This window comes from Bos indicus x Bos taurus, chromosome 2 (genome assembly GCF_003369695.1).
Source record: "Bos indicus x Bos taurus breed Angus x Brahman F1 hybrid chromosome 2, Bos_hybrid_MaternalHap_v2.0, whole genome shotgun sequence".
In the NCBI taxonomy this organism is placed as follows: Eukaryota; Metazoa; Chordata; class Mammalia; order Artiodactyla; family Bovidae; genus Bos; species Bos indicus x Bos taurus.
The window spans coordinates 129,931,034-129,957,795 of record NC_040077.1 but is presented as its reverse complement, the minus strand read 5'-3'; the positions used below and the strand labels follow the sequence as shown (position 1 = coordinate 129,957,795).

Here is a 26,762-nt window from a genome sequence, read left to right as displayed (position 1 = left end):
AACCCTCTAGCATGCCAGGGAAGAACCAGTGGGTAGAACTGTGGGCTGACAGCTGGAACTGGTATCTGTGGCCACTGGGGAGGAGAGGGGTAATGAGGAACGCACAGGGAAAATAATCTGAAAGTGCACTTTGAATCTGGTTGTTTTGGAGACCACAGACAAACGGAGTATCTGGATATTCAAATTGCTGTATCAATAAAGGAAGGAAAATAATAGCGTTGCCCTGAACTCGCAACTTCTGGCCACTTTTTGGATAAAATGGGAAAACACTGTAACCGTATTTATTAATTGCTGGTCGATTTCTCAATCTTAGTGTCTGAACAGACTCAATCTAAAGCTTTGATGTAAACTGCTCGCTCTGTCACATAGGCCTAGCGTAAGAATATTTTCGCAAAATGCAGTGAGGTAAAGAATATGCACAGACCTGAAGTTGAAAGAGAAAGATTTTCATAGAACTGTTTGTTTGGAGAATGCTTTGGATTTTATTGAAACAGAATAAGGAAGAGACTGTGACAGCTAGCTCTAGAGATGAGCAGGAAAAGACTTGGAGACGGGGCAGTTGGTAATGCAGTCTTGCTGGGCTTTCCAGTGGTGTGTCAGATACTCTCAGAATTGCCAGTAACTGGTGTCGGGTTGATTGCTCGCCACTGCAGGTGATTCTGAATTGCTGTGAGGGCAGCACGCCCAAGGAGACGATAGAAAAGTTGTTGCACAGGATGTCTGAAGAGAAGACCCTGAGTGCTGAGAGTCTGGTAAAACTGCTGCAGGCTGTGAAGATGACGTTCCCAGACTTGGGCCTTCTGCTGGAGAATTTGCAGAAATTAGCCGCTTTGCCGAGCACCACAGGTATAAGTTAATTATTGACTCTCTGGACTGGGATCACTGTTACAGAAAGTGATAACTAAAAACTCCCCATCTGGCTTCTCACTGGGGAGATAAGACAGTGTTAGGAAAGGCCATTGTGAAAGAGAAACTTGCTGTCTCCCATCAGTGATTCTCAGCGTTTCTGGAGTTAGGATTGGAAATCCGAGAATTTCTCCTCCATTAAACTCCCCTGTGATGTGCCCCTGGTTCAGGGTTTACGAAAGTACAGCTTTCCTGGGGCTGAACGCCTGTGGAGCAGAGGGGCTCACAAACATGAGCAGCAGGAACTCACTTCCTGATGCCCTCACGCCCACTGGAGTGCCGTCTGCTTCCAGCAGTGCCCAGAGTGGACCACCCCTCGTGTCCAGCCAGTTTGGGTTAATGGGTCCACATCACATCCCTTAGAAAAACAACCCAGCTCTAGCCAATCCCACTCCCACCCCACTCCCCCCACCCACCCCATCCCAGAGCATTTGAAACTGAGGTGGGTTTCAGAAAAAGGTATTTGGGAAGTGAGACAACATTTTTACTAGCTGATAGAAATAACATATCCTTCTACAAACCTGAACTGTTCAAAAAATAAAGAAGGAAAGAACCTCAAATCCCACTTGGTTATGTCAGTGTTAGCACATTCTGTCACATTAGTTTTACAGTGTTGAGATACTCTACTACATTTTATCATTTCCCCCACTTAACAGTGTAACCTAAACATTCTCCAGATTTCAGAACACTCCCTAGAGTTCTGGATTTGTTTTTTTAAGGCTGTATAGTTTCCACCATCAGGATACATAGGCTGTTTTACTTGTGCCCGTATCCGGGGGCACGTGTAACCTATCAGTGAAGTCTATCAAGATTCCCAGGGTTTGCATCCTGCCTTCTTTGGTAGCTGTGTGACCCTGAGTAAGTGACGTAACCCTTCTGAACCTCATTCTTTCCTCCATGAGACAGGGGTAAGAATGGTACCTGCTCCTTCGTTTTCATGGCCACTATGCGATAGGATGTAAACACTGAGCACAGAGCTCAGCACAGATTTTGTCCTTGTCTAGTCGCCAAGTCGTGTCAGACTCTTTGCAACCCCGTGGACTGCAGCTTGCCAGGCTTCCCTGTCCCTCACCATGTCCCGGAGTTTGCCCAAGTTCATGTCCATCGAGTCGGTGATGCCATCCAACCATCTCATCCTCTGTTGCCCTCTTCTCCTTCTGCCAGCGTCAGGGTCTTTTCCAATGAGTTAGCTGTTTGCTATCAGGTGGCCAAAGTATTGGAGCTTCAGCTTCAGCATCAGTCCTTCCAAAGAGTATTCAGGGTTGATTTCCTTTAAGGTTGACTGATTGGATCTCCTTGCTTTCCAAAGGACTCTCAAGAGTCTTCTCCAACACCACAGTCTGAACACGTCAGTTCATCAGCGCTCCACCTTCTTTATGGTCCAGTTCTCACACCCGTACATGGCTATTGGAAAAACCATAGGCTTCACTATACACAGGATAGGCACTCAGTAAATGTTAGTTATCTTCTTCATCGTCGTCATCTCAAGCTTCTTAGTGGCAAGTATCTGTCTTTAATTGGAGGGTAATTGCTTCCCAGCGTTGTCCTGGTTTTGCCAACACGGGCCAGCCATAGGTATACGTAGTGGCAGAAATCTGTGTACGCAGATTTTTTTTTTTTTTTGCCTTCAGATCATTTCTTAAGGCTAGATTCCCAGAAGTGGAGTTACTGGGCCAGAGAGGAGACTAAATTTTTAAATATCTGCAGAGCTAAAGGGAATGCCTGATAGTTTTGATTTTTCTTTGCTTTCAAATAAATATGACCTCTTGAAAGAGAGCCGCTAACAGATTGGCTCCGAGGGCATCTAAACAGAAGGATGGGTCAGCTTCGCTACTGCACTCGCGACTCGTGCCTGCCTGTACTTGGGATCACCACGTGGATGCTTTACCTCGGGCTTGATGGATAATATCCCTTGAATCTGTACATCTGAATCTCTTACAAGTGCAGCCTTCTAATTACCCCCCTGTTGAGCAATCACTAGCTTCTCCCACTGGGCGCTAACTTTCAAAGTGCTGGTGGGTTTCGTGGCCCTGCAGCAGTGAGTGATTAAGTGTAGCCCAGAGGAGACGTGAGCACATGTGTGTGAGGCCCCATGCCAGGAGCTGCAGTTGTGCTCCAGAGGAGGCCAGGCTCCCACACCGATCTGCTCCCCACCCGCATTTGTAACTCCCCTCACGTCACCTGGAAGAAGCCCTTAAGGAGGCTTTGTCGCATCAAACGTTGTTGTTTTGCTAATATCCTTACAGCCCAAGCAAACCCTGATGATTATGGGATTGAACTGTTGAGACGGTATCATGAGAACCTCTCTGAGATTTTCACAGACAACCAGGTGTTACTAAGAATGATCCCACACGTGAAGAGTATAGTCCCTGGAGAAAAAGAGGTAAGAGAGAAGGAGGAAGGGTGGGCATAATGAGACAGAAGGGAAAAGATGAACATATATATTTTTTTTTTGTTTAATATATATTCTATATAAGCACCACAGCCATGTTGAGAAATGATAGGCTAGGAAGTCAGCAGAGAAGGAGAAATAGAAGGCGATTCCATTGCTAAGGCAGAGTGACAAGTAGGGTAGTTGTAATGTCTGCAATGATGTGAGGAAGGGCTTTCCAAAGAAGGAATGGAAACCCTTCTCATGCATCAACATCTCTCAGGTTGAAGGAGGTGAAGGATGTTTAAAAACTCCCCAGAAATATGTTCACTGTGACTCAACGCCCAGACTTGCAGTTCTGTAGCTGGACCGCCAGCTAGAAAGTGCCTTACGTGTGTGTTTGTGCTTCGTCCTGAAGGTCATGGAGAAGCTCGTGAGACGTGCTGCTGGTTCTCGTGGTGTCCATGCTCTGATGTCAGCAGTTCTAGAGAAGCACACGGTGTCTGCAGCGGCCATCTGGCAACTTCTTCTGGTGGCTCAGGAGACGAAGCCCTGCCCATTGAGTCTGCTCATGGAGGAGATACGAAGGGAGCCCGGTGCTAACGCTTTCTTCCGGGCAGGTAGGGTGCCAGGGACCCTGTGCTCGCTTTGCCCCTCCAGAGGTTATTGTCAGTCTTGCCAGAAAATAGAGCTCTCTTTCAGTCTTCCACATCCCAACCCATAGAAGTAAGGACTGGCAGTTTTGTTCAAGGAAATGGGAGTTTGTAAACCTTTTAAAGTAAAATATGGGCAGTTATTCTACAGTTCTATTAATAATATCATTTCTCCAGTGCTGTTTGGCATTTCCCCCGGCCCCTGCCAAGGTGGGAGCCAGATAAAATAGATTCTCATGCTGAAGAATTGAGTTGAGAAAAGGTGAAAGGGAAAAATGGAGCTCAGAGTTCTGCTCATGAGTTTTCAATCCTTCTCTGTTCAGTGATGACCCCAGAAAGTGCTGCCTTCGAGACCATCCTGAGGCATCACCGGTCGATCCTAGAGGCCATCCAGCAAACGGCTCAGCTCAAATGCCTGGCCTCAGAGGAGGAGCGGCTGGCGGAGACTGCGAAGGAGGTGCGCTGGGGATGACAACGCAGCTTCCAGGGGAGTCTCCTAGGGGAGGAGCCAGCTCCGGTTCAGCGACTGTTGTGGGCGGCCCCGGGGCCAAACGGCATCTGGCATGCTTTCGCTCTTTTAATCCTCCCCACTCTGCGTGGCGGGTGGTGTCACCCACATCTTACAGATAAGGGACCTGGAGCTCCGAGGGGTCAGTGGCAGATCAAGGATGTGCCAGCCGGTCAGAGAAGCAGCCGGGATTGGAACGCGGGTTCAAGTGACTCAGATGCAGAGTCTGTTCGTCTGAACCTAGGAAAACTCAGAGGGAACCATGATACTCTCCTGTCACACGTTCTAAGAAGCAACTTTTTTCAGAGGAAGAAAAGTAAAATTGGTCTTATTACACGCTCTATTCTGGCTTCTAGAAAGAGCCAAAATAAACATAGAAAGAACAAAGCTTTTGCCCATATGGGGTAGCAAATAGTGCCAACTCATTTTCTGTAAGGCTTCTCGCAATGTGGCCAGCGTCCCAGAAAAACCAGGTGGGGATGGCGGGGGGAATTCACGGATGTTCATCCCAGGATCATGTGCATCTCAAGTGCGAAAGCATCATAAAGGAACATGAAATTTAGCTACAGATTCACCTGTGGTGCTTTTTGCTCCAGATGGGCGTGGCTGTGGTGTGTAGAAGGGCAGTTTCTAACCCTCTACACAGGTGACAGCCCCACCTTGGTCTGGCTCTCAGATGGGCAGAAGATGGCACACGTTTCTGTGGGGCTTCAGAGGAGAGATGCATCTGCTAGACTCTCCAGCATGCCTCGCACTTCAGAGATGGGGCTTCTGCCGTTGATCAGTTTTAGCCTCACTAATTGGTCTCATGCCTGCCTCCAGGGACATCAGGTTTATTTAGATAGACTTGAAAAGAGCAGAAATAAAATATCCCCCAAAATGAAAATTCCATTTGGCCATCTGCGGATGGTTTAGTTTTATTTCTCAGCATACCGATTCTTTCTGCTGATAGCTCTAACATTCTGAGAGGGTGGCTTTGAAATAATATTCTTGGCCTCTTTAAAGCCCCTATTTGAACCTTCTTTAAAAAGCTGAGTTTCTTTATGAAAGAAAATGATGTTTAAAAGGGTACATCTAAGTATCTAAAAATGTGAAGCCTGCACTGATCATGCAGAATTGCTTCCCGACACTGAGACCGTTATATACAATGAAAAATTATCTCAGTCTTCGAGACAGAAATGCCAGCAGCCATGTCCTATAGCTCTCCCCAAGCATTTGATACTGAGATCTAGAAAAGTTCTTTATGAGACTCCTGCTTTCTGAGAAGGTTTCTCGTAGAAAATCCTCAACGGTTCCTTGCTTGCCCCTTTGTATTTGCACAGTGGTCTTCACATGTGTCTCCTTGTTTAAATTTTGTGAATTTCCCTGCGCTTGGAGAAAAGGGGGGGCCCTCCGCTATATGTATAGCGAGAAACGTGTTATTTATTATAGATGGGGCAATGCCTCTCTGAAATTAGCTTTGTTTTCTCAGTTGAAAACCATAGAAAAAATCTGCTGATGTTAACCACAAACCTTGGTCTCGTGGTATTCATTTAGATTCTGAGCAGCTCCTCTGAGACAGCCAGCCCCGAAGCTTCCCTGGGAGCACTGCTGAGCAGAGCTGCGGAAAAATCCATCTCAGCCACTGAAATATGTCAGCTTCTGTGCAGCATCCACAGATCCTCCCCAGGCCTGCAGCCCGTCATGCGGGAGTTAGCGTGCGCTGGTAAGAAACGGCTGGTGGGGTCCTGTTAGGCCCCAGCTTGTCTCCTTGTTGGAGAGAAGAGGCAGCAGTTCATAGAAGAGTTCATCCATCACTACCTTATTTATTTTGTGTGCTCGTGAATACTTAGAGATATCATAGACCACAGATGTGATTTGTGTTTGTCAGAGAGAAGAGATGACGATGATATTTCATTAGAGTTTGATGAGGGTCCTAAGTAGTTTCCAGTCTCCCCCAAAGAAGGAAAGTTAGAAAGCAAAGTAGAAGCCAGGAGAATTCCCAGAGCCATGCGATCTCTCTCTCCTGCACAGGTTTCCTTACTCAGGAAAAGGGAGAGAAGGAAAGGTGGACAGTGAGTGGTAAATTTTACTCTGAAGGCAAGGACAAAGCAGGTGAAAAGCCAGCTGGAGAAGACTGCCAGCCTGGAAACCAGGACAGTCAAGGCGAGACGGCTGCCTTGCCCGAACAACAGGAGAAAGATGCGTCCGCCTCCCCAGACTCTGCCAAGAAGAGCTTCGTCTGTAAGGCCTGCGACAAGAGCTTCCACTTCTACTGCCGCCTCAAGGTGCACACGAAGCGCTGCCGGGTGGCCAGGAGCAGGCAGGTGCAGTGTACAGAGTGTAACGAGACCAAGGACTCCAAGAAGGAGCTGGAGAAGCATCAGCTGGAGGCCCACGGCGCGGGTGGAGAGCCCAGCGTCCCCAAGAAGAAGAAGAAGAGGCTCCCAGTGACGTGTGACCTCTGCGGACGGGAATTTGCTCATGCCTCAGGTATGTTCAGGAAGGCGTGGTCACGGAGGATGATAATTCAAACACAGTGAGTCCCCTACATACGAACGACTCCTGTTCTGAGAGCGCGTGCATTAAGTCCAGCACAGTTAGCCTAGGTGCCCCGCTAACAGGATCAGCTGTGTAGTACTGTATTATAATGGGTTTATAATACTTTTCACACAAACAGTACATAAAAAACAAACACAGAAAACCTTTTAAATCTTACAGTACAGTACCTTGAAAAATACAGTGGTCCAGTTCAGCAGCTGGCATACAGGGGCACGTTCGCATCTTTGAAAGTTCGCAACCCGAAGATTCATACGTAAGGCACTTACTGTGTTGTAGTTTGGATTCCAGGCCTTGCCTCCAGGATACAGGAAGGACTATGTAAGTGCTTAGAAAATAAAGCAGAGGCAGGGGACTGTTTTGAGAAGAGCAGGAGCTTGGGAATCGGCATCCTGAGCTTTCATTTCCCCCTCTGTCAAATAGGTACCTTGATTAACACCCACTGTTTTGGACGTTATGACGATTTAGGGCTTCCCTGGTGGCTCAGCTGGTAAAGAATCTGCCTGCAGTGCGGGAGACCTGGGTTTATTCCCTGCATTGGGAAGATCCCCTGGAAAAGGGAAAGGCTCCCAACTCCAGTATTCTGGCCTGGAGAATCCCATGGACTGTACAGTCCCATGGGGTCGCAAAGAGTCAGACGTGACTGAGCGACATTTCGCTTTCATGAAGATTTGAGACAGTGTAGCTGAGACATCTGGTGCAGTGCCTTCAGCAGAGTTAGTGCTCAGTAAACTGTGGCTGTTGTTATTCATAACGATAGCCAGCTCTTTCTCACCTGATACTCTGGTTTCCAAGTATCGCTGGTTTCTGGAGAGTAAACAAGCGTCCTAGAAACCAGCAGAAGTAGATTGTTTTCCCTTGCCTAAGACCTAATGAAACAGAAAAGTGAGTTCATGCCGTGCTCTCTCTTGAGGCCTGGCCTGGCAGTGCTCAGGTGTGTCTTCCTGCTGGATTCATAGCTCTGATCACTCGTATCTCCGGTCCCTGGCACGGCTTCCCTAGGCATGCAGTACCACAAACTGACGGAGCATTTTGACGAGAAGCCATTCTCCTGTGAAGAGTGTGGGGCAAAGTTTGCGGCCAATTCCACCCTGAAGAACCACCTTCGCCTTCACACGGGGGACCGGCCGTTCATGTGCAAGCACTGCCTGATGACCTTCACCCAGGCCTCTGCCCTGGCCTACCACACCAAGAAGAAGCACTCAGAAGGTAAGGCGTGGAGGACGTCTTCATTCTTCCTGCAAGCATTAAGTGTGAGCTGCCTAGAAACCCACTGGAAATTAGGCATGATAAAAAGTCTCAGGTAGATCAAAAGCAGACAGAATCTCCAGGCCCACAGACGATGGGAAAACCTTTGTGCACAGACATGTAAGATGCTTATGGTGAGAGTCTAAAGAGTGGCCAGCTGACATAATATGGTGACTTACGGTTACAGAATTTACATAAAGCCAGGAATCCCATGGGCTTCGAGGTGGAGGTCAAGCATAAGAAAACTGTGGTTGAGCACACGCTGTGGATCAGGCAGTGGTGGGTGCTAAGTGTCTTACCTGGAATCCCTGTGAGCACGGAGCTGATGGTCTCGAGTGTCTCTAGCGACAGAGACCTCAGTGGTGTGAGGTGGAATAAAACCATTACAGGGACACACGGAAGGCGGGTGTAAGGGCTTCTAGTCCAGTGGGAGGGGAGGAGGTGTGTGGTCAGGAAAGGCTTCCCAGAGGAGGCTGCGCATCTTTTGGAGCAGATACACATGAGCACAGATGCCGCCATCATCTCCCCTGGATCACTGTTGTCGCGTCCTAACTGGTCTCCGCCTCTCGCCCCCTTTCTCTGGGCAGCTTTCTCTGTGCTCAACGCGCAGGCCCAAGTGAGCCTCTGAAGGCTAAACCGTAGCAGGTCACTTCTCTGCTCAAAGCCCCACAAAGGTATATCACCTCAGTTAGTGTGAACTCTGAAGGTAGCCTGCTAGTCTCCTGATCAAGCCCCCTGATGCCCCTCCGACCTTATCCCTCACTGCTCGCCCTGGCTCGCCCTGTTCCACCTGTTGCAGTCTCCCTGCGAGGCCTCTGACCGGCGGGGCACCTCCTGCTGACCTGTGCTCTGGCTGTTCCTCTGCTTGGAAGGCCTTGCCTTCAGACGCCTCCAGGCTTCACTTCGTCCCCACCTGCAGGTCCTCGCGCATGCCTCACCTTTCCCGTGAGGCCTCTCCTGCCCTCCCTGTGTGAAGTCTCAGCACTCCAGCCCCCCTGCGCTGGTCTTCTCCATCGAGCTTACCATAGGGTCAGTCTGTCATCTCCCGTCTTAATTTATTTTGTTTATAGTTGATTTTCCCCCTGTTAGAATGCAAGCTGCACGAGGGTAGAGCACTCAGTCTTTTTTTCCCCTCCTTCCGCTGTATCTGTGGAACTTAGAATAGTGCTCAGCGAGAGGAGGCCCTCAATAAACATTTACAGAGTGAATGAGTTTCTTGAGCATCATTCCAGGCACTAGAGATAGTGCAACTATACACACCCTCGTGGAACTTACCTTCCAGTGGGTAAAACTGACCGTATATCAATGCCTAATATAAAGTCAGATAGTAGCCATTTCAGTGAGGGAAAATAAAGCCAAGCAAGCAGTAGCGGTGGGGGTCGGGCCTGTGTGCTTGTGTCAACAGTGAGGGCAGATGAGATCTGAGTAGAAACCTGAACGCAGTGAAGAGGGAACCAGTGGAAGATCTGGGAGAAGAACATCACGATGCGGACCACACCCCCCACATCCCACATGGGTGTGAAAGAGGGGCCCGAGAGAACTAGAAGGGGCTGAAGCACAGTCCACAAGGGTCCAGTGTTGAGAAATAAGGTCAGAGAGGTCACCAAAGGCCGGCTCTTACAGGATCTTAGGAGCCAAGGTGAGGACTTGACTTTTAATGTGAGGAGTGTTAGTTTCTATTGCTGCTGTAAAAAATTTCCAGAAACAGTGGCTTGAAACAGCATCAGTGTATTATCTTTTACCATTTTGAAGGATAAAAATCCAAAACGGGCCTTTCTCGCAGCTGCCGGAGGGGGTTCCGTAGCTGCAGTCTCTGCCTCGTCATCGTGCCCCGCCTTGCCTGTCCTCCCTGCCTCTTCGAAGGACCTTTGAGATTCCAGCGGGGCCTACTGGGGTAACCCAGGGTGCCGTCATCTCAAGATCCTTAGTCGCATCTACCAAGTCCCTTTTGCCATGTAGGGTGACACGCACCAGCCTTAGGGCCGAGGGTGTGGACCTCTTTGGGACCTTTGTTCTGTCCACCACAAGGAGGGATAGGATCTGACGCACAGTTTTTCAGGTTAACTCTGACCACTCTGGACAATAAGGTTTAACAAGGCAGGCGTATAGTGTAAACAAAGAGACAGTTAATCCGTCGTGGAGGTGCTGGGCTTTAAAGAGATGGTTAGTCCATTGTGGAGGTGATGGGCTTTTTGATGAGAGCTGTGTTGGGAGAGGTGTAAAAAAACGTTCAAGTTGGGGGCTGTATTGTTGAAAGTGAAAGGGACAGGATGGAGAATGGATTAGATGTGGGATGTGAGGGAATGAGAGGCATTAAGGATGGCTTAGGGGTTTGGACAGGAGCAACCAGGCAAGTGATGCTGCCCTTTAAGGAAATGGGGGAAACTGGAGGGAGAAGGAGAGAGAGAGAGAGTGTGTGTGTGTGTGTGTGTGTGTGTGTGTGTGTGTGTGTGTGGTAGAGAATCTGGAGCTCTGTCTTGGTACATGATAATTTGAGATAACCTCTTAGACTTCCAAGTGGAGAAGGAGACTGGTAGGCAGTGACTGGAAGTCTGGAGCTGATGCTCTAAATGTGGGAGCTGTGAGTGTACAGATGGAATGCAAGGCTCTGAGACGAGATCATCCAGAAGGTGGAGGTGGAGAAGAAGGCCAAAGGCTGAGTCCTGGGCTTCTCAGTAATTTCAGTTCTCGGTTCTAGAAACCCTTTTCTTTCCTAACAAAATTTTATTCCAAAGGGTAAACATACAAAAAATGAGAATGAGGTTGATCCCCCTAGTTAAGGTCGACCCTGCGATCTGGGGGATCTGGACCGTAACCTTACAGGTTTTCCCCCTTTGGTGTTGGCCCCTGAGGGAGATTGGAGGTACACTTGTTTTTTAGCTTTTTTTTTTTTTTTTTTAACAAGTACCAGGTTTCCTGACATGCTCTTTACCAGTGTTTTCTAATACTCTTTGGCAGTCTAGTCTGGTCATTGTATTTTCATCCCATGCGTGAGAAAATAGAGAAGGCAGGAGAATCTTTAGAGCAAGTTGCTGGCAGAAAACTTTGATTCTTCTCTGAAGCCGCGTCTGTCATTTCTATATGCGTTTCTCCCCTACATGTTTGCGAAGGGCTCCAGACTCAGGTGTTCCTGGGCTCAAGAATATATCCGTTTCCTGGGAATGGAATAAGCTCTTCCACACTTGCAGTGGCCCGATTAACAGACGGCTAGTTGTGTGGGGAGAACTCTGTCCTTCCCCTCAGGGCAGGGGGACCACACTGCTGCCCTCTCTGCGGTCAGCTGCGTTGGTGAGGTGCCATCTGACCGGATGGCCCAGACCTCGCACCCAGTGCCTTGCACATTCCTGGTGTTTCCCTGTCACCTCCCAGGTTCTCTTTCCCTGCCGTGTGCCTTAGAATGTGAGCGTGTTTTTATGAATGCCCTACGTGTGTACTGCTGGCTCTGATAGACTCACGTGTATCTCCAGGGAAGATGTACGCCTGTCAGTACTGCGATGCTGTGTTTGCCCAGTCCATCGAGCTGTCCCGCCACGTGAGGACCCACACCGGCGACAAGCCGTATGTCTGCAGAGACTGTGGCAAGGGCTTCCGGCAGGCCAACGGCCTTTCCATCCACCTGCACACCTTTCACAGTATGTACTGAGGCTGCGGACGTCAGGCCCTGGGAAGGCACGCAGCAGTCCTCACAGCGCCTGTCTCTCCACCCTCCTGGGCCCCTGCTCAGCGCCTTCCCCTCCCCTGTCCTCCTGCAAAAAGCTGGAGTCCCTGTTTGCTATTTCCAGAAGAATCCCATTTTAACGTGTCTCTGTGTGATGCCTCATTTCCCCGTCTGGGCTATTTCCTTGTCTCCTGGTTTAGCCCACCTGGCTCTGCTTGGCTGACAGAGGCCAATTATGTTTGAAGGAAAGAGCCTCTGTGACAGACCGGCTCACAGGGCCTCAGAATATTTCCCATTTGTCCACTGAGCTGCTTTCTTCTCCTCCCACCCCGCCTCTCCCCACTCTCCTCCTGTTCATAACCTGCCTTTCCCCCAGGAGCAGCCCAGACACTGTGAATTAATGTGTAATGTGTGGCCCCTCGCCCTGCTCCTTAAAAGCCTGCTGCCAGCATCCTCTTCACTCAGTTAGTGGGATCTGCCCCGTCTTTGTCCCCTTTGACTAGAACTGCTACAGGTAGAGACACACGTCCGTTCTACACACGCGGCAGGGAGGGAGAGGAGATTTTATGATCCCCGATCATCAAGAAAGGGTTTCTTCCCCTGTGCTCAGTGGGTAAAGAATCCGCCTGCAATGCAGGAGACACAGGAGATGCAGGTTCAGTACCCAGGTTGGGAAGATCCCCTGCAGACGGGCAGGGCAATCCACTCCAGTATTCTTGCCTGGAGAATCCCATGGACAGAGGAGCCTGGTGGGCTACAGCCCATGGGGTCACCAAGAGTCGGACGTAACTGAAGCAACTGAGCACGCACGCACTCATTGTCAAGAGACCATCAAGGAGACATCCGCGGTCACCCTGTCTCCAGCTGCTCTAGTTGTAGCAGGCGCGTGATCAGCACAGTCCGGCAGGGGCTTAAGAGCCCAGGTCTGAAATCACACGGGCCTGAGTTTGAATCTTGACTACTCTGCCATTTACTTCCTCGAGGCCTTAAACAGATTTCCTTATCTCGCTAAGCTCCGCCCCGTCTGTAAGCTGGAGGAAGTGGTCATGCTGCCACACTGGGCTGCTGTGAGAGCAGCAGCGATCTCACACCCAGAGCGTGACGCCCCACGCCTGATGCACAGAAGCGCAGTGAGCGCCACACTGGGCTGCTGTGAGAGCAGAAGCGGTCTCACATGCAGAGCGTGACGCCCCACGCCTGACGCACAGGAAGTGCAGTGAACACCACACTGGGCTGCTGTGAGAGCAGCAGCGATCTCACACCCAGAGCGTGACGCCCCACACCTGACGCACAGGAAGTGCAGTGAACGCCACACTGGGCTGCTGTGAGAGCAGCAGCGATCTCACACCCAGAGCGTGACGCCCCACGCCTGACGCACAGGAGTGCAGTGAACGCCAGGTCGCGTTGGTGACGAGCAGCCGTCTCCGGCGCCATCTGTCAGACCGTCAGAGCCCGTCTCCTTTCTCACGCCCTGCACCTTGCACTCCCTTCTTCCCTTTTCCCTCCCTGCCTGTGTTCCCCACTCACCAGTTTCTAGCTGTTGGCAAATACAGTATCTCACAAACATGTGCTTTCTGTCAACACATTCAGGCCTGTTGTCAGCTGGCCAGCAAGGCACTTGGCCAGAGCCTGCATGTACCCAGCATGTGGCTGGACACTGGGCAGTGCAGGAAAACGTAAAGTGCCTCCCACCCCGACCCCCCGTTCCCCGCAAGGAGTTTACAAGGTTGCCCAGCAGATCTAGTTGCCGTAGACTTGCAGATGGGTGAGATCTGGCTTGGAGCCAGTGCCACAACTTGGAAGTCCTCTCAGCCTCTCTCAGTGGCATTCTGCTCCAGTCACAGTGTCCCAGTAGCGTTACGTGGGGTCAGGAGAGGGGCAGACTTCATTGATTTCCAGAATAGAGTAGACCCTGAACACTCTGCCATGACTTGGCGCGCGTCACCTGCAGCCGGTCCAGCATCCAGGCCCCTCTCTCGTCGACTGTTCTTGCCTGTTTCATGGTCTCCTCGCTGCTTCTGGAGAATTCCGTCAGGTGTCTTAGAAGACAGTGTGAATCTGAGATCTCACGAGCTCATATCCGCAGGGAAACTAGTTAATGATCCCGAGTGCTGCTGCATGTCGGAATTCCCAAGCTAATCTGAATCAGCAGAGCACACAGGAGATTGGCTTGTGGGCTGGGCCTTTCTTGTGGGCAAAGGATTTTATTATTAAAATATCTTACTTTCTGTTCAGAGAATGGACTGAAGTCTCCTGCCACAGGGCTGGCAAATGTAGCCTTCGTCAGTGCCAGTTCTCATTCTTGAGGTTCCCCCGAGGAGTTGCCTTGTCCAGTTAAGCACGCAGTGCAGAGGGTGGCCTTGTTACCCAGCTCCGAGGCATCCTACTCATGCCATTCTCTAAAGCTCGATTTTCCTAATCAGTAAAGTAGGACTGGTCATAGCATCTGCACATAGGGTTACTGGAAGGGTTGAGTGAATGAGGGCATGGAGGGCACTTAAAACTCACCCGTCATTTGGCACTTAGCAGACACGGCTCAGGAAAATGTTTCTGTCGTTGAATCTAAAGTGGGGATCAAGGACGCATTCCTCCTCTTGAGTCATCCTACTGACCGCAAAGGAAGTAGTGATGCTTCAGGAGTGACGTGCAGGTAGTCTCTGTAGAGAGATGCTTCAGGAGTGATGTGCAGGTAGTCTCTGTAGAGAGATGCTTCAGGAGTGACCTGCAAGTAGTCTCTGTAGAGAATTAGAAAACTTCACAACGCCCACCACCATCTGGGGAAGGGAAGAGCCATGCTTTCTGGAAAATAGTAAAATGAAGTTCGACTTGTAAGATTCGAAGTGAGGAATCAAGGTTAAACTGCTTAATGCTCCGTTCAGTTCAGTTGCTCAGTTGTGTCCAACTCTTTGCGACCCCGTGGACTGCAGCACGCCAGGCCTCCCTGTCCATCACCAACTCCCGGAGTTTGCTCAAACTCATGTGCACTGGGCAGTGATGCCATCCAACCATCTCATCCTCTGTCATCCCCTTCTCCTCCTGCCTTCAATCTTTCCCAGCATCAGGGTCTTTTCAGATGAGTCAGTTCTTTGCATCAGGTGGCCAGAGTATTGGAGCTTCAGCTTCAGCATCAGTCCTTAAATGCTCAGTCTTTAAATGGTGCTTAATCCAGAAGCCTCAGAAGAGCCTCCCCACCGACCCAGGACGAAGGTGGAAGGCGCTTGGGTGGTGGATGCAGTGGCTCCCGGCCCTTGGATCCGTGGCCCCGCGTGACCTCTGAGCAGACTTGCCTCTGGAACTGCACACAGCCAGCCGCTTCTCACTGACTGTTGCCTGTGGTGTCTCCCCCGCCCACCAGACATCGAAGACCCATACGACTGCAAGAAGTGCAGGATGAGCTTCCCCACCCTGCAGGACCACCGCAAGCACATCCACGAGGTGCACTCCAAGGAGTACCACCCCTGCCCGACGTGCGGCAAGATCTTCAGCGCCCCGTCCATGCTGGAGCGACACATGGTGACCCACGTCGGGGGGAAGCCCTTCAGCTGCGGGATCTGCAACAAGGCCTACCAGGTGAGCCTGGCCCCTGCGGGAGCCTGCCCAGCCCACCCCCCCACCTCCGCCCTCCCTCTGGTCTCCCTCGGCCCCCCGGGGCTGGCGGCTTGTGGGACATTCCTCGTCTCCAGGATATGACCGGGCGGCTGGTTCTCACGAAGCATGCAGCTCATGGCTTATTCGCTCCTCTGCCGTGACTGGGCAGAGTGGGGTTGCGGGGAGCTTAATTGGAGCCAAGACTCCTTGCCCTCCTTCTCTTAGAGTTCAGCCTTGTCCTGAACTGAATGCTGCTTTTCCCCTGGATACTCAACATTCTTTGGAACCTATTGATCCGTGTGTCAAGGGATGTGAGGATGACAATAGCTGGAATTATCTTGTTTAGCGGAATTACTGGTGTTTTGTGGGTTTCTTTTTTTTTCCCTTAACTCCTAGGGAAGAGCTCTGTCTCTGTTTTTGTTTTTTTACCTTAGAGTTCGCTGTGTAATTAAGTGAAACCCCATATGGATCTAAAAAGAAACCACATCTATGAAAAGCTCTCTGAGACCACAGAGCAGAGGATGGCCCTTGCTGGCGTCTGTAACATTTGGGTACAGAGAAATGCCCAGCAGCTCATTTCAGCTCAACTGAAATGGACAGCTAGCTTTGTTCTGAGCCTTGTGCTGAGACGTTGGATTTGCAGAGCCGGGTGAGACCTGGGCTGAGTCTCTAGGAAACCCTGGAACTGTGGGAAGAGTGTCACAGCGCCGCTCTGGCACCCGAGAAGAAGGGACACTGGCTTTCGGAGCTGGCACAGCAGCCTCTCTCCAGGTTTCCCTGCTGCACCCTGGGCCTCTGAGAGACAGCTGGATGGTGAAAGACAGTTTCTCCAGTCGGCAGGCCAGGGTGTGACTCCTGGTGTTTCTGTTTGCTAATCGTGTGACCTTGGGCACTGCAGAGAGCCTAGCGCCTCCCTCCTAGGCTTACTGTGAGGCTGCGTTTCTGAAGGGCCCAGCCCTCCCCTGTAGTGGCCTCAGTAAGTACACGGGCGCCTTGTTCCCATGAACAAGCCTTCCCTTGCCTGTCAGCTTTCACGGTGATGGGTAAGAGTGAGACTCCGGTTGACTAAATGGGCTCCCCACTCCTCAGAGCTCCTTTCTGTCTGCTAAGATTGGCTGCTGCCTTATTCAAATCAATTTTTGCTCAGGTAGACTCCTTAAAAAAAAAAGAGAGTGGGACTCCAGATCGTAAGCTTCCCTGGAAGCGCTTGTCTCTCCTGAGTCTTTGTGAACTCTCTGGCTTGCCAGAACATTTAAGACCTGACGCTTGCCACATTCCTTTCAGCAACTGTCGGGCTTGTGGTACCACAATCGGACCCACCACCCGGATGTGTTTGCTGCTCAGAACCATCGATCTTCCAAGTTCTCGTCCCTCCAGTGCAGCTCCTGTGACAAAACCTTCTCCAACACGCTCGAACACAAGAAGCACATCAAAACGGAGCATGCAGGTGGAGCTGGGGTGCCCGGACGGGGAGTGGGGGCTGGCGAGTGGGAGGGACTTGTGGCTTAGCGCCCTGGGCTCCAGCCCCGAATCGCTCCTCCCCGTGCTGGAGCGCGGGGTGCTTCGGTGGCTCCCCGTCGTGCCCCGGCACGCCCGTGGGTGCCACGTCAGTCAATCTACCCATGACACTGGCTTGAGTGGCAGAGGTTGTGGAACCTCGAGCAGCGTGAGTCCCACCGTCCCTGGGTGGCACGCAGGCCGGGGTGGGAATCCTGACTCTGCTGTGTGACCTTGGAAAGTGACCCCTCGCTCTGAACCCGTTACCTGCTCTTCAGAAGGTCGATTATTCACACCTGTGTGGCCGGTAAATGGGGCCAGAATGACAGCAGCTCGCACTCAGGGAGGGTTTCCTGAGCACGTGGCATGTTGCTAAGCACCAGTGTTTCCTCCTCTGATTCTGCAGTAATCCCCTTTACATCCAGGCATTCTGGCGCTCTTTACCACACATTTCGCTGGTGTTTTGGGTTGGCCAGCAGCCAACATTGGGCAGAAAAACCGAACGAACTTTTGGGCCAGCCCCTAGCGTACGTGTCGGGCTCCTAGCAGTTGGCAGATGCCCGCCACTGTGCGCCCTCGCCCCAGCCCCGTTACTCCCCAGACTGCGAGCGTCTTCCTTTCGCTCTCTCCGCCATGCCTCTGCTCGTGCGCCACGCAGACGTGAAGTTCCATGAGTGTGACCAGTGCAAGGAGCTCTTCCCCACGCCCGCGCTGCTGCAGGTCCACGTCAAGTGCCAGCATTCAGGTCGGTGCCCGCGAGGCGCCCCAGGGCAGGGCGGCCCGGGCTGTGCCCCTCCCCGTCGCCTTACAGCTGCGCAGCCCAGGCCAAGCGACAGCCGAGTTGTCCTCATCCACAACACGGGGCCGACGGTACTGCCTACCTCACAGGGTAACTGTGAGCCGAACACGCTAGTGCAGGCCCCGCGCAGGGAGGCATCTCAGCATCACCTGTGATTAGCCTTGTTCCTGCTGTGTCCCATCAAACCTAAATGCCAGTTATTTAAGAGGCACCATTTTTAATGAACCATTAGAAAAACTGGTTATCCTGAGTCCTGCTCTGAGCTCACTTTGACGTAGATTTGTATGCACTCTCATCTGCCGTTAAGTAAGTTGATTAACATAAGAACTCGGCTTCCCAGAGCAGCACTCAGGTGAGATTGTTGCCATGCGTGTTATTCCGCACGGGGTTGTCCTCTGCCGTCAAGGGCGCCAGTCGGGGGGCGCATGGTGACGCCTGCGGTTTTGGTCTCCTGAGCATTAGTAGAGCTAGTCTCTTCTGATTCCTCTTCGGGAATGCAGCTGACCGTCCAACCCTGACCTCTCATTTAGCACACATTTGGTTCCTGTGAGTTAGAATCACGCGCCGCTCCCGTCTCGGGGCTTTTCTTCGAGGCAGTGGACAGGCGTCCTGCGGGCCTCCATGCTGCCCCTTAGGCGTGCGCTCGCAGCGCCGGTTGACACTTACACCCGACCTCCACGGCTTGCAGCAGCGCAGCTGTCATTGATCCCGTTTCAGAGATGTTAAAAGTGACAAAACAGCGTCATTACCACTGAATCGATGAATAATGGGCTTTGGCAGACGCAGGTTTAGCTTGAATCGGATGCTAAGGAAGCTGGACTTGGGGCCTCTCTCTGGCGGGACTTTTCTAAAGCTCTGCCCCCAGTCCTGTGTGTGTAAATTTGTACTCGTTTTCCTAAAGAGGGCTCCCCAAGTTGCTCAAGCTCCAGGCCCCACACAAGCTGAAGAGTTGCCTCTGGACGCCCTGCCCCTGCCCGGCCCCACCCCAGCCATGCCTCCGTCCCCCTCCCGCAGGGTCGCAGCCCTTCCGCTGCCTGTACTGTGCGGCCACCTTCCGCTTCCCGGGGGCCCTTCAGCACCACGTCACCACCGAGCACTTCAAGCAGTCGGAGAGCACCTTCCCCTGTGAGCTCTGCGGGGAGCTCTTCACCTCCCAGGCCCAGCTGGACTGTCACCTGGAGTCTGAACACCCGAAGGTGCTGGGCGCGGAAACCCAGTCGCAGATGGTGCAGGTGACTGTGGGGCCTTGGGTGCGGGGTTTCGGGCCCAGGGGTCTTGAGGCTTCTCCGGAGGCAGCCCCTTCAGACAACTAGCCTTTCTCCCTGGGACTCTCAAGGGGCCCCGTGAGTGATGACTTCATGGCCAGGAGGATCTTGCAGAAATCTCTGTGGACCACCTGGTGGCTACCTGTGAAACGGCCCCTGGGTCTAGAGAGGCTGGAAAAAGAATTCTAAAAGCAGAATGACCTGGGCCTCTCCTTCCCATTCACATCCTCGCTCACCCTCTGCGACCACCATGGGGTGTGGTCAGGGTTGCAGGAACCCTCGGAGGAGGTGGGTGAGCTCTTTGTTGGGATCACCTTCGGTTGAAAGCCCTAAGCTTGATAGCCCCTGTGGGCTGGGCTCGGAGCATGTTTGAATGTCTGGGCTTTTCTGGGGGAAGCCCCACCTCTTCTCAGGTCTCAAGGCTGTGTTTGCTCCCGCCCCTCTGTGTGTCTCTGGGACTCTTAACCGCTCGTCCCATCTTTTCCAGAGAGGGTGGGCAGAAGAGGAAATGAAGCTCCATTCTGTTGATTGACAGTAAATTGCAGATGGACCAGAGAGGGACTGAGCTGGCCGGGCTGCGCCCCGTCCTGTCCCATTGAGCAGTCCCTTTGGCCGAGTTCCTGCAGGCCCCTGTGCAGAGCAGAGGGCAGGGCAGGTGCCAGGCCTCCGGGTGCTGCTCCTGCTGCCATTTCAAGAACGGCTCTGCTTTTATTTATTTTTTAATATATATATGTATATATATATGTATTAGGATTCTTGGTAAGATGTCCTTTGCAGGGGAAAACAGAAAAGAGTCCGTTGCTAAAAGAAAACGGCAGTTTGAAAGCTGCTGTCCTAGATGATTTTTTATTGAACGTCACAGTCAGCCTCTCCCCTCTCACAGCAGAGACGTGGCGGAGCTTGGCGTCCCTGTCTCTCCACTCCTGTCTAGAGGAGGACACTCTCCGCTCTCGGCCGCCCCTCAGGAATCAGGGTGGCTGAGCCATCTGTGGGCGCTCCGCATTGATGGCGTCAGCTATTCCGAGCTCCGTGGCTCAGAAGGTTGAGGTTCAGGCAGGAAGCAGGTGTTCTTAAGCAGACTGGTTCTCCCGGTGATGGGGGCGTCATCTCTAAGAGCTGGTGCACATTTGAAAGGGGTGCGTGTGGCCTGTAGACGCCTGTGCCTCAGCCGGGTGAGCTGTGCGGGGGAGCTGACAGAAGCCACATTTTGCCCGCCTGTTCTTCCTCCTGTAGCCACCCAGCCTCCCAAGTGAGGCCTCCTGCCTGATCAAGGCCCAGACACGCCACCTACGGCAAGCCGAGGCTTCTGGCCAGCCATCCCCGTTTCCCTGGTCCAAGCACGGCATGAACCACCTTCATTCAGTAGCATCTTTCACATGGCACTTAGCTCTGTGGTGTAACCCTTGAGACAGGAAAACCAGTGTGAGAAACTGAGCCCACGTTCACTGGTGTGTAATCATAGAGTCCGGGCGCCCTGAGATGGCGTACTGAGCTAAATTATAGCAATTTAGCACACAGAGTTATTTAAATTGTTTGCCTGCCTTCTCTTTTGCATCACGGGTGTGTTAGACTTGCCTCTTCCCATTAGGCACATGTAATTGCTCTCCTCAGGTGAAAACATAAATACCATCATTACAGTGTGAGAGAAAGACCATGTAAATTCTGGGGAGCCAGCTGTGGACACTGCCCAGCCCTGCCTCACGGTCTTTCCCTTGCAGGTGATCCAGACCCCAGAGCCAGTGGCCCCGACGGAGCAGGTGGTCACGCTGGAGGAGACCCAGCTTGCCGGCTCACAGGTGTTCGTGACGTTGCCGGATTCACAGACAGCCCAGACCAGCTCTGAGCTCGTGGCCGTGACCGTGGAGGACTTGCTGGACGGGACCGTGACCCTGATCTGTGGGGAGGCCAAATGAGTGGCTGCTCATGGCTGGGGGAGGGGGGTCCTGCGTGTGCGGTGGAGGAAAAGCTCCACACTTGCCTGTTGCCCCTCCTCCCTGGCACAGTATTGAGCATCTTAGCTTCACACCAACCTAAGCGGTCTCCCTTGGGAAGGGGCAGAAGCATGGCTGTTCTCATAAAACCAGCTTCTGAGTCATCGGTAGCCATCACAACCGCCCCCTGTGGCTGGCAGGCCTGTTCCCCACAGGCCTCCTGCGGCGGCCTCTGTGACTCTGTCCACCCACAAGCGGAGTGTGGCTTCTGAAACAGAGGCTGAAGGAGCAGTGGGGCAAGGGCCGGTGATCAGAGGGACAGGTGTGATGCGCCGGCAGCCCTCAGTATGCGGAGGGGCAGTTCCAGGCGGGACTGTGGCCCGCGGAGTGGGCCAGCACACGCTGCAGGGCCTTCTGGCCATTGAAAAGCAAGAGAACCGCACCGTCAGGCCGTGCAGGATCCCTTTCCTCGCGTCTGGCATCCTCCCAGCCCCTGCACGGCAGCGGTAGGCCTGGTAGCAGCGTGCCCATCAGGAAGCCCTCGTTTCCAGGCCAAGGCCCACCCTGTCGGCTCCATCGGCCCTTCCCATAGCCGTGCGGGTGTCCAGTGTGAGGCCACGTGGCTGCAAACCACGCCTGCCCTCCCGGAAACTCCTCATGGTGTTCTGCACTGGAGGCTGGTTCCCACAGTGTTTCCGTGGTGCCCTTATCCCCTGTCCTTAATCAAAGCCTCACGCTTCCACCCAGCCTGGAAGCCTCGGCCCCTCCCCTGGTGCCCAAGGCCCCCGACTCCTCCTGCTGCCCCGGGCTCCGCTGCCCTGTGTGTAGCCCCACTGGCAGCGCCCTCCCCGGCCGCCACGGGGAGTGCTGGCCAGCGGGCCTCTGGAGTCTGAATTTCACAGAGCTTTTTTTTGTCTTCAGTTCCCAAAATATAATCTGATAATTAATGGTTTATGGAATCCATTATGAAGTGCAATTAGATGGATATAGGTTCCTGCCGTTCAGAGGGAATAGCTAGCATTTATCTTCCTTTCCTTGATGCCAGAAGGTTGATGTCTGTGAGGGTAGCGTGTCCACGCCCAGCACGGCTCCCTGCCAGCTTGTGCCGCTGACCCCCTGTCTGATCCCTCACCCTCACGATACAGGCTGCCCAGAGACAAGGCCACCCCTTCTCTCTAAGCGCATTTCACATCACCAGGCACCAGCAGGGGAGGGGGTCGATTCGGGTCGTGGTCAGTCCGTTTATCGCCATCACACTTTGCCGGAAGGGCCACGGTATGGCCCTTGCCACCGGCCCACTCTCTGCAGGCAGCTCAGCAGCTCCCTCCCACCTCCAGCCTCGTGCTCGTTTTCTGTGCTCGTTTTCTGTGCAAATCGCTTGAGCTTGTCAATTCAGGGATCTTCCCGTTAGGAAGTAAATGAAGTTTTCAAAGGCCAATGACTGACCAGAAGATGGTGCTCAAACCTTTAAGACTTGGCCTCCCTGTGAGGCCCTCACTGCTTCTGCCAGGGCTGTCTCTGTCTTCTTAAGGTTGCTCAGCCCCGTGAGCTGTCAGACCAGGACTGCTCTTGATCAGCAAGTGACGAGATGACACCGAACCTCCGCTTGGCACCAGATAAAACCCCACTGAGATTACGGAGCTGCCCAACCCGCAGGGCGTGGAGGCCGAGCCTAGCAGATAAGAAGGCACGGGTACTTGGGAATCGCAGCATCATCAAAACTTCTTCCAGCCAAAAAAAGAAAAAATTTAAAAATTAATGACTGCGGACCTGTAGGGGAAAGTGATTTTTTTCTTCTTAAAAAAGTTCTCTGAATAAAGAAAGCTGTAAACTTTCAACCCAACTTTCCGATCCTTTTCGAGTACCGAGACAGCCTTTTCTCAGGTTTCAGACGGAGACCCGGGTGGAGGCAGGACACTGCTTCGCCTCAGAATCACTGGACCTGCAGCTCGCTGTGCCGAGAGCAGGCAGGGAAGCAGGCCTTGCTGCCAGCTGCACTCTGAGCCCTGGCACGGCCGGCCAGTGGGAGCACCAGGCCTATGCTGGTTCTGGTCAGCGCGAGGGGAAGGTCCAGCCGGAGTCTCGTTTCTGCTCCGAGCGGACCTCTGCAAGATGCTGCATCAACAGTGATTTTTACATCATTGCTCCCTGGAGACCCCCAAGCATGGATTACATTGTAGGAAGACTTTCCTAGTTCTGTCTGCGCAAGAGACTCTCTGGATTGCCACCAGGGAGGATGCTGTTACCCAGGTCCCTTTGTCCACGTCACTGGCTCTCATGTGGCCTTTGCTGCTGGGTTGCTGCCCGGACAGTCTGGGGGCTGAACCTTGGGGCACTGGCCATGGTACCCAGGAGTCTGTGGGCTTTCTTGGAACCCTTGGATTTATTCATGAGACCCCCACCCCCCTTCTCTAATCCAATCCCAGAGCTCGTGAAACACCTGGTGAGGAAGAAGGCAGGCAGATTCCAGGCTGGAGTCTGACTCCATGGGAACAGTGGGGGATCCGTGATGGAAAGGCATTTGCTCATCACAGGTGAGTGAGGCAGACAGCAAATAGATGCTGAGGAGCGAGGCCCACCCTGGGAAGATGGGCCCAGGCAAGTGTGTGAACAGAGCCTGAAAGGGAGTGAAGCACAGACAATGGTCTGTACTTGTTTATTTGATAAAACCTGTCTCTTCCGTCTCAGAATGTTTGTATGTTTGGGAAACTCTGAGCCCAGAAAGTACCACAATGTACAGTGTGAAAGCAGGTTCCCCTGGGGGTTCAAGTCCTCTCTGAGGAAGCTGTCTGATTCTCCCTGCCCACCCCCCCCCGCCCAACCACGGTGTGTTCTTCAGCTTCATCACCTGCGGAAGAGCCCTGAGGGCCGCGGGCCGAGGGCGAAGGAGACCCAGTCAAACAAGGGCACACAGGGAGACCGGGAGCCCGTTCTCTGCCCATGGTATAACTAGCACCAAGGAGAAAGGACGGGCCCAGAGTTTCTCTATCCCAGGCGACGTTGCAGCCACCATACCATAGGCTAACTATATATTAGTATGGGTGGGAGGGGTGTTTTATTTCTCATTCCTGAGATCTACAAATGGACCAAGGGTTGGAGGAACTGCCAGCCTTACACAGAACGGTTCCAGGGGACGAGTGGTATCTCTGTGAAGTTGGGGTAGATAGCTGGGCAGCAGCGGAGAAAATCCGGGGGTGCTCTCATCACAGGAGGGCTTGAGCAGCCTCTGCCCAGCTCCACTGCGCCCAGCGTGTTCCAGGGTTCTGAGGAGTCAGGGAGAAAGTGGGCATGAAAGAAGGAGATCTAGGGTCGAAGGGAGTGTCTTGTGGCCATGGAAAACATGGGGGCTGGTAGGACTTGGGCCCAAAGCTCAGCAGCACAGCCAGAAAGAAGTCGGAAAGTTGCTCCCCTCTGACTAGGCCTGGGAGGAAAGGAGAAGACGTTGTGCTTTGGAGATGACATTGTTGGAAAAAAGAAAAAAAAAAAATTATCCCCGGGCTAATTTAGATTTCTTCCCAATCGGGGAAATGTTTAATCACATCCCTTACGAAGGCCAGCCACACCGGCCAACACCCGTGGTGAGGGCAGCTAGCCAGCACAGGATGCTGTTGAAACTGGATTACAGACCGTTAATTCGCATTCAACTTGCACTACTCTATATAAATAAAATACGTACTTTGGAAAGAATTATGCTGTGTGAGTTTCAAATGGACTGTGATAATAGACCCGTGTTCTCTGTGGTTGTGGGCAGCTGTCAGATGGGACCAGGCTGGACAGGCCTGCTTTCCTAGGGGCTCTTGAACCCGCGGACGTGTGAGCGCGTCCTGGGGGCGGCTAGGAGCTCGCCTGTTGGGTGGAGCCTGCTTTTCCTGAGCCCTCGCTCCCAGAGAGCAGGCGTGGTGTCGCTTTCAGAGACCAGCCTCGGCGCATCCTGGTGCTGTCACTGTGACTCTGTGACCTTGGCGAGATCCTTATCCTCTTCTAAGCTCCCTCCTCCCAGTGCTCATTCACAAATAGAGGAAATTATTGTATTCACCCCACAGAATTGTAGTTCTAATTAAAAGCCTGGATTTAATGAATTTGGTGTTGGAAATTGTAGTTGTTATTAATAAGTCCTTCACATACAGGTCAGCCCTTCCCTACATTTTCCAGCACTGGGGAGAGCATTCATTCCTGCCGTCTCACCTCTCCCTCTCTCTGTCTGCACCCTTGGGGATCTTGAGAACACCCACCACTTTCCATTTATCTCTTGAACCTCAACTGCCCCCAAAGCGCAAAGTGCTGAGCAGATAACTGTGAAATAAGCAGAAACCTTTTGTGGTGAACAGCTGAAAATGTCACGTTGCTGGCAGCCAACATGGGAACGAGAGGTAGACACGCGGACAGGATGTTCATAATTTCTGCAGTGAGAGTCCTGCGGGGAAGGTGGGGGCATTGTACCCTGTACCCACCAAAGCTCAGGTCTGCCCCGAGGCAGGGGTGGGGGTGGCTGTGCTCAAGTCTGGGGCAGTCCTGACCTTGGCCCAGAGCCCATGAGGCCTCTAGGACGTAGGCCCTTCTGCCTGAGCAGTGTGTTTGGGGAGAGGGGCTGGAGCCGTCAGTCGTATCTGGAGCTGAGATCCTGGGGTGTCCCCGGGAGCTGGGCTCTGGCTGTGGAGGTGAGTGTGTACAGAGATGAAGTGCTGCTCTGGATCAGGAGTGGCTGAGCAGAGGTAGGAGAGGGGCCCAGCGATTCCCCGGAGGTGGTGTTACCTTCAGTCTGGGCCAGGGGGTCGGCTGCTGGAGGCAGAGTCGTCGTGCAGCTTCCCATCCCCAGCTCCCAGCTGACCGTGACCTTGGGCGAGTCATTCCTGATGACGGCTGTGAGGGGGAGAGTCAACATCTGTAAAATGCCCAAATGGTACAGATGCTTCATAGATGACGTCTGTTCCTGATTCTAGTACTTGAACCTGAGGGAAGAAGGCAGAGAAGGGCAGGAAATGCCCTAAGATGGAGGGCCTGGAGCAGAGGGCAGGAGAGACCCAGAACCAGATCCCAGACCCCAGACCCGGACCCAGACCCAGAAGGCCCCGTGGAGCTCCCCAGGCCACACTATATACAACAATCCAGAGCCTCTGTCTCAGGCCGGGGTGGACAGCGATAAGAGGGGGACAGGAGCTCCCAGGAAGGAGCCGGGATTCTCGGAGCTCCTTGGCACCGCAGCCTAAGGGTCCCGTCCGAGGAAGGGCACAGATTGGAGCTCTGGTGGTCACGCGTCCAGTGAGAGGGCGGGAAGCGGAAACACCGAGGATGCGATGGTGTCCGGCCATCCCGCCTTGCCTCTGGAGCTCTCAGATTCATTGTTCATCTTCCCTTGCACGAGCTGGTACTCAGGCACGTGTTTGGGTAAAACAGAAAGAACTTACAGCTCCACGTGCCTTGTCCTAGACCCTTGTTGGGAAGCACTCCAGGACTCACGGTTTTACCGAGAAGAGAGGATCTAGGACACGGCTGGGGGGGTTGGTGCGGGGGGCGAGCCCAGCTTCCTGTGAATGCTCGCCAGGCCTTTCTCGTGCGTCTGTCCTGCCTTCTGCTCTGCCACCCGGTGCTACCAGAGCGTTGGTCCCACGTCCACTGGACACTTGTATTTCCCACACGCCTGGCACCAGACATCGAGCTTTGGGAGTTTGGCGGGTGCCCCTCCTGCCCAGCCAGGGACCCACAGAGCTCCTCCAGTTAGCCTCACACCCTCAGGCAGGACCCACCTTCCACCTCTCCCCACCGCCAGCGACTGGGTCCCCCGCCTCACTTACCTATGGGC

General features: G+C 52.9%; 1 protein-coding gene across 6 annotated transcripts in view; it reads left to right on the top strand.

Moving 5' to 3' along the window:
- Positions 1-25,041, top strand: part of ZBTB40 (zinc finger and BTB domain containing 40) — an 80,452-nt gene extending 55,411 nt beyond the window's left edge. For 4 of the 6 annotated variants that reach the window (XM_027521035.1, XM_027520998.1, XM_027521017.1 and 1 more), the window contains 13 exons: positions 654-846; positions 3,153-3,289; positions 3,696-3,897; positions 4,254-4,387; positions 5,975-6,143; positions 6,452-6,910; positions 7,979-8,185; positions 11,692-11,856; positions 15,238-15,452; positions 16,755-16,917; positions 17,626-17,712; positions 18,781-18,998; positions 20,750-20,972. In XM_027521035.1, the coding sequence (XP_027376836.1) occupies positions 654-846; positions 3,153-3,289; positions 3,696-3,897; positions 4,254-4,387; positions 5,975-6,143; positions 6,452-6,910; positions 7,979-8,185; positions 11,692-11,856; positions 15,238-15,452; positions 16,755-16,917; positions 17,626-17,712; positions 18,781-18,998; positions 20,750-20,944 (2,544 nt within the window). In that variant the 3' untranslated portion in view covers positions 20,945-20,972. Of the gene's footprint in view, positions 1-653; positions 847-3,152; positions 3,290-3,695; positions 3,898-4,253; positions 4,388-5,974; positions 6,144-6,451; positions 6,911-7,978; positions 8,186-11,691; positions 11,857-15,237; positions 15,453-16,754; positions 16,918-17,625; positions 17,713-18,780; positions 18,999-20,749 lie in introns of all 6 variants that reach the window. The other 2 variants (XM_027521027.1, XM_027521041.1) reach the window with 2 other exon arrangements.
- The last annotated feature ends 1,721 nt before the right edge of the window (positions 25,042-26,762 follow it).